At 40.8% G+C, this 7605-nt stretch overlaps 1 protein-coding gene across 1 annotated transcript in view; it reads left to right on the plus strand.

Moving 5' to 3' along the window:
* Window positions 1-5477, plus strand: part of LOC101848839 (tropinone reductase-like 3) — an 11281-nt gene extending 5804 nt beyond the window's left edge. Inside the window, exons 2-4 of the mRNA XM_013087407.2 lie at window positions 1164-1402; window positions 2452-2776; window positions 5073-5477. Coding sequence (XP_012942861.1) covers window positions 1172-1402; window positions 2452-2776; window positions 5073-5326 — 810 coding nt within the window. The 5' untranslated portion in view covers window positions 1164-1171 and the 3' untranslated portion in view covers window positions 5327-5477. The remainder of the gene's footprint in view (window positions 1-1163; window positions 1403-2451; window positions 2777-5072) is intronic.
* The last annotated feature ends 2128 nt before the right edge of the window (window positions 5478-7605 follow it).

The following is a 7605-nucleotide window of genomic DNA, read 5'->3' on the forward strand; positions in this document are numbered from 1 at the left end:
CTTCTTTTTAATAGCCATTCTTTAGCCCAGATGGTCCTGTTTCTAGATTTGTTTTTGGATTTGAGAACAAAAAATGCTGCCAAATCATCCAGGTAGCTTCCTTCAGCCATTGTTGACGTTTTTGACCTAGATCTAGCTACAACAGTCCAAGGACGGATAAAAAAACTGTACGTCTAAACGGAACTTCTCTCGTCGACAAACTGTCAGCTTACCGATGACCGAGATCGAGCGTCCGTCGGTTAAACTGTCTGTTTGTCGATCAACGAACTGTACATCTATGGGGCTTAAGAAAGAGCCAACGAGTAGCAATAGAAATGTTGCAGAAAGAGTCAGGAGCCCATAGGAGGGGGCAAAGGAGGTAAGGGGGTGAGGGGGTGAGGGCAGAAAGTGGAGGCGAAAGCAGACGATAGAACATTGTTCGAGAGCAGGAAAGGAGAACATTTAAGAGAAGGAAATTTTACATCCCTATCCGGATTCGAACCCGGGACCTGTGCTGAGATAAACAGATTAGGAATGTAGTAAACTGACAACGTACAAATTTTTTTTTTGTATATGCCTATCATATTATATGTTTTCAGTTTACAGTTCCATGGCAAAGCTTGAAGTTTAATTTAATGCTGGGGAAGACTTATCTTCTTTGCGAACGTTTCTCTTTACAGTTTGTTTTCTTTGATGAGAGAAGGGGGGAAAGGGTAGTGGTGTGGGGTGGAGGTGGCAGGGGTAAAAAATATAGCTATTATGACGGAAACATACGGTGTGACCCTTGCAAAGGTAAAATAGTGGGTGGGTGGTGGGTGCTCTTGAGTGGTTTGCTCCCCCTTTCCCATCAAACATCTATCGTTCTTATCTCTACTCTTTCTTTTTGTGTTTTTTGCTCTCTCGCAACACCTCTAATCTTCGCCACGTTTATGACCTTACTGTGTTGCAGTGCCGTAACTATAAAGGTAAAAAAACAAACTCAACCTTCAACCTGAAAGTCTCTAATTAGAAGTCCGTGTTTAAGATAATATGAACCAAAGTGTACTATTGGTCTTTTGTCTTTATTCCGTCTCTCCTTTATGGTATTACTACTAATTACTATAGAGCCATTGAAAATTTGCTGTCCCAGATCTGTGCCTAGTGAAAGATGAAAGTCATACGGAACAAATACATTTTCGTTTCAGCGTCCACCATGCCAGACGATTTTTCCCGCCAGTTTGAGGGCCAAGTGGTCATTGTGACCGGGGCAAGTTCAGGTCTTGGGGAAGAGATGGCCCTGGTATTTGCCGAGAGAGGCGCCAAAGTGACCCTGTGTGGCCGGAACGTGGAAAGACTTGAGGCCTCTATGGCCAAGTGTCAGAAAGCAGCGGGAGGCGCTAAAGACAGATTCATCACGGCTATAGGAGACGTCACAGATTCAGAGGTAGGCTACCACTTCTAGTATTGGTTAGGTTTTGTTTTAGTATACTGTTAATGGACTTTTATAAAGAGCAAATTGTAGAACCTAGGTTATACGAAAACACGTCACTCATAAACTGAGGATGCGCATTCTTGTCCCTCGACAGTGCGTGAATTCTTACTGTTTTGTTAGTCACGTCGAGTTTTTCAATTTTATCTTCATTATCTGAAACTTAAAAGGAGGAGGCAACAATCCGCATACAAAGACATATATATGTGAAGCAGCGTGGTGGAATCAGGCTCTCGTCAATTTTTGGGCATGTAGAGTTATTAGGATCATCTTAAAGCTTATTCACTTGTCCTCATTTGGATGAAAAAAATATACATTTATCTTGAATATAAGTCGAGATATTTACGAAAGAAGGCGGTGGGGGTAACCTGTTTTCAAAGGTAAAATTAATGAGAAACTGGCAGAAAAGATTAATTATTTCCTTAGCTTAAGAGTCCGTGGTAACTGAAAATGTACAGTTTTGTGCATTTATTCAACTCTTTTCAGAAAAATCCACACAGAAATGAGTTCTTTAATGGGCATGAAAGGTGTTGAGCCAAAAAACAAAAAATTCACAAACCTGCGGAAAAAATGCAAGCTTCTTCACTTTGATTATTTAGACGAGAGCCTGATTCCACCACGCTGCCTCACAATATCATTCAAATTCGTGCCATTGGTTTGTACATTTGGTTATTCTAAATATGCTTAAAAATTGCCTTGTGTCTGTTGCTGAGAAAAGCAATGATGATGATGACCCAATAAACCCATGACATCAATATTAAATTGGGGAGCAAGTTATTTGCCCCTGCCCCGAAGCACCGAATAGCGGTGTGCGATAGAATAGTAGTCCGTACACGGATTTGTTAAAAAAAGGGGGGGGTGACGTCAGTAGGACTTGTAGGTTCGTGGTAAATAATTATTAGTCACGGCAGCTCAAAGAAGAGGGAATACACTTTTGTGTCTTTCGTGTGAAGCCATGATGACCTTTCTTTTAACGCAGTTTTTCTTTGTCCGTTTTGTTTCAGGTGAGAAAAAACATAATAAAAAGCACCGTAAAAGCGTTTGGTCGCATAGACGTGCTCGTAGCGAACGCCGCCTCTCTTGGGTACACTGATGGATTTCTGTCCGAAACGGAAGAGTCCTTCGATTTAATGATGAACTCCATTCTGAAGTCTTCGTTTTTCATCATCCAAGAAGCCATACCAGAATTAGAGAAGTCGAAAGGCAATGTGGTCATCATATCTTCGATCGGCAGCACGACTCCTACTGGTAGAATGATTCTGTACGCCATGGCAAAGTCCGGAGTGGATCACATGACTCGCTGTCTGGCAGTCTCCCTGGGTCCGAAAAGTAAGTGGGAAGCTTTGAGGATAGAGTAGTTGGAAGGACTTCCGTAACGAGCGACCACTCCAACAAACACAATAAAGAAAGGACCTATCCCTACCCCTACCCCTACCCCTACCTCTACTCCTAACGCGTGTACTTCTATGGGTCGTAGTGTGTGTGTGTGTGTGTGTGTGTGTGTGTGTGTGTGTGTTTGCGAGTATTTGTGTGTTTGTTTGTCTATTTGTTTGTGTGAGAGGTGTGATGTGAGATGTTTGGATGTGTGTGGGTGCGTGTGGGAAGGGGGAGGGAGTTTGTTTTTGAAAATACGGGTCTATCGTGTCCGACTCTCATACTTTGTATCTTTTGAAGAGACAATTAACTACATTTTAATTTAGTGTTGGGGATGAGCAAGATTGAAAGACCGAGACAAACAGAGCAGCAATAAAGAAATTTAATGTGCCTGTAAATGCCTTCTAACCATTCATAGCCTCTCAGGTCAGAGTGCGAGCTTCCCTTACTTGTCCGGGTAAAAATATAGCTGGTGGATATCTTAGTGGTCTAAAAAAATGAGGGAGGGTTGGGATTTGGGGGGGGGGGGGCTTCTCATATCTTTTAACCCTGGGCTCTTTCAGGAACTTAGAATAGCCTGGCGATGTTTGGTTTGAAAAATAGTGTATCGACGAGATACCAACCATCAGGTGTCTGAAAAAATCCCGAGAAAGATAGACAGAGAGAGAGAGAGAGACAGATAAGACAATCAGGCTGACAGATAAGACAGACAGACATATAGACAGACTGATAAAACAGAGACATTGCAAAGAAATCAGGCCTGCTCATGGCACCCTTGAACTAACTGTTTAATGCGATGATCATCATCCAGTGCCAGATCTGCGACCGACATCGGCGATTATGGTTCTCCATTCATTACTTGGCTCGGATGATCTAAAAAAAAAAGCTACGTTTTCCTGGTCATTCCCTGTTACCCATTTGTTTAGGTTCCCTAAGCATGTTGTTCTGGGCCTACCCTTGCCTCGCTTGCCCTCAATTTTGCCAGTGAGAGCTTGATGTTCAAGACCCTTATGTCTATTTATGTGTCCCAAAAACTACATTTGTCGTTTCCTGATTGTTTATAACATTGAGCGTCTCATGTGGGCTTCATCAAGCACTACCTCATTTGATTTCTTTTCCTTCGACGATACTCTTGCAGTCTCCAAATTAACCACATTTCTGTTGCTTCTATTTTCTTTTCTTTAGTGACTGTCCAGCATGCACAGTCATATAGAAGGGTTGACCAGACACAGCATTTCAGAACTTTCATTTTGGTGTTCATGGGGATGTTTCTATTTTTAAGGATTGGGCTCATTTTATTGAATCAAGCCTTAGCCATTGTAACTTTCTGTTTTATTTATGTGGAACATTTGGCATCAGATGTTATCATATATCCAAGATAGTTAAACTGTTGGACTTGTTTGATCTTTTCACCCTTGCTAATGAGATTACAACTAGGCTTTGCTGCTTTTTAAAATATTACTATGCATTCTATTTTCTTAACATTCAACAATAATCCTTTACGTTCACTTTCTGTTACAACAGTATCTAGAAGCAACTGAATGTCTTTTTCTGAGCCTGCTATTAAAACTGTGTCATCTGCATACCTGATGTTATTAATCTTTTCTCCATTTACTTTGAGACCTGGACATTCTTCTATGTTTGTAAAGATTGTTTCACTGTACATGTTAAAGAGGTCTGGTGACGTAACACATCCTCGCCTCACTCCTCGCCTAATCTGCTTATATTCAGTGTATTCTCCATTAATTCGTACAGCAGCGTAATGCGATGATGCATCTGTTATTTTCCCCCACCAGGTGTGTGAGGGTTGGTGGGTTGGAGCCTTGTTGGAGGTAGGGGTACGGGGTGGGGGGGGGGTGTAATTTCGTTGTTGAAAGTTTTGCACTGTCTATACAAGTATGCCCAGGTAAATGCCTACTGTAATCTATACCAAAAAACGAATGTTGCAAAGGAATAGATAGATAGATAGATAGATAGATAGATAGATAGATAGATAGATAGATAGATAGATAGATAGATAGATAGATAGATAGATAGATAGATAGATAGATAGATAGATAGATAGATAGATAGATAGATAGATTCACTGTTTGCAGAATTGGTCGCTGTGATTTTTCATTTATTCAACCACCTCATTTTTTCCCAACTTTAAACCACAGTAAAGTTAGGTTTATCACTACGAAAGGATACAAATTGCGAATCTATATCTTCCCTAAACTTGTATGATATCTACCCATATATCTACCCACAGACATCCGCGTTAACGCCACCAACCCTTCTATTGTCAACTCGAATGCGTACAGAGACTGGGATAAGAAGCTGGGCATGAACTTCATGGAAGCATCTGAGAAGATTCACGGTCCTCAACACCCGCTGGAAAAGCGTTGTTCCACTGCCAGGGAACAGGCTAACGTCGTGGCCTTTTTGGCTAGCAAAGACGCCAATTTTGTCACGGGGCAGTGTTTAAAGGTTGACGGGGCGTACTCTCTCTACAAGGGCACGTGAAAGGGGCATACTCATAGACAACGTGAGGGAAGTAGAGATAAATATTACATGTATAAATCAGAGACTGAAATTAATTTCTTTCTGAAGGAAGGAATATGAATGTTTTTTTGATGTACAGATGCCCTATATAATAAAATAAAGATAACAGACATACTTTTGTTTCTCATTTCACTTTTTGAAAACCCATTTTCTTGCTGATCTGTTCATTGACAGTTTTAGCACCCTCTGGATTCTAAGGATTTTTAAAAAGCAGGATGTTAAACAACAAGAGCAGCAACAGCAACAGCAACAACAGCAATAACAACAACAGCAACAATAACAATAACAGCAACAACAACAGTAACATCAACAACAAGACCAACAACAACAACAACAACAACAACGACAACAGCAACAGCAACAGCAACAATAACAATAACATCAACAACAACATTAACATCAACAACAAGACCACCATCACCAACAACAACAGCAACAGATGTAACAACAACAACCACAACTCATACACCCCCGCAATCTCCATTACCATGATCAACTGAAGTACAATAACAATATCTGAGAGATTAAGAATGGTAAAAAATGGCGGATGGCAGAGTCCTCCACTAAGCAGTCAATATACAGTGGAACTCGGTATCAGCGAACTCGGATTCCACGAAGGGAATTGGATTCTCCGGTTTTTTATATTCATAAAAAAATCAATAAAAAATAACTAGGATTCAACGAACACCCCATAAATGAGTTAACACAGATTTGACGAGGCCGCTTGCCAGATGAACTGGCTCATGATACCAATTACCGGCCTACTTTCATACCAAAAACACGTGTTATTAACACTCGAACATGTCTTAGCGCATATAGGGGTCGGATGGGCCACCAGAACACATGTGACTGTGGGTGAGAGTGTCTGAGAGGTTGGGGGGAGGGAGCACAAGCGGCCTAGGAGTAGAAGTTCAGTAGAGATACAAAGGCGTCACAGTTATATTATACCCCGCCTACTGATCAATATTGCAATGCTCAAATAGTCTTGACATAGATCTGCGTAATGAACTGCGCGCTGAACTACGGAATCAAAAGTTGCCGTACGCTAGGCTCTACGCAGCAACATAACTTGTTTGATAAACAATACGTTATAGATGATAGATGGCACAGGCATGCATTTGAACGAATCGACCCTTTTGTACAGTGTGTGCTTTGTAGAATTTAGTGTATTTTCCTAGAATTTTCGAGCATTTAATTTCTTCGGTATCAAAGAAACGAAAGTGCCTCTCATTTGAAACCAAACTACTTTTGATCGAGAGAGTCGAATACATTAAACATTACTTGCTCGGTTCCTATGATTATATAGACAAAAACCATATATTTGCAATAAGGAACACTCGGATTCAACGAAATTGAAGGTCAGGCCCAACGACTTCGTTGAGTCTGAGTTCCACTGTATTATGCTTTTGCTTTGCAGTGTCACCGTTCATAACTTTCATATTATATGAAGCGTTGTTGGTGGTGGAAACAATCCGAGAAGGAGATAAAAACACACATATTACACGCAATAATGGCTATCCCTTGGAGATAACATTGCCTCCAAACTGGTAAAAAGCAAGAGAGCCAGAGAAAGGACGTTATAGATCCGGACACATGACATGACCACCTCTTACTTAATGAGAGAGATTACGGAGCATGATGGGCATCGTGCCAATAAAAATTACCGCCCCCCCCCCCAACCTCCACACACAGACACACAATAATACGGATTGCACGCCATTTGTTATATAACACTCTGTACGTTTAGTTAGCAAAAAAAGTATTAAAAATTTTATATAAAAAAACCCAGAGTAACTAGACACCTCGAAATATTAATAATGAATAAGGAAACATGAAATTAGAGTCCCGCTGCGCGGATCTTTAATTCAGGATTCAGGACCGTTCTGCCTCATTGCATTTTCTCAGACGATAAGTAATATTCATGCCCCATGATTATTTATGACTGATAAAAAGCCAGTTTTTACAATGTATTAACTGATCTTTCAGAGCAAACAATTTGTTCAGCCTAAAAAAATAACCCGCGGGAGAGATACAAAAAGTATATATGGATAATCAAGTAAACTGGGCAAAATCTGTCTGTCTGTCTGTCTGTCTGTCTATCTGTCTGTCTGTCTGTCTGTCTGTCTGTCTGTCTGTCTGTCTGTCTGTCTATCTGTGAGGATGTGTGAGTGTGTGTGTGAGTACGTGTGTGTATGTGTGTCTCTGTGTGTGTGTGTGTGTGTGTGATATATAATATACAT

This window comes from Aplysia californica, unplaced genomic scaffold, assembly GCF_000002075.1.
Source record: "Aplysia californica isolate F4 #8 unplaced genomic scaffold, AplCal3.0 scaffold00585, whole genome shotgun sequence".
NCBI lineage: Eukaryota > Metazoa > Mollusca > Gastropoda > Aplysiida > Aplysiidae > Aplysia > Aplysia californica.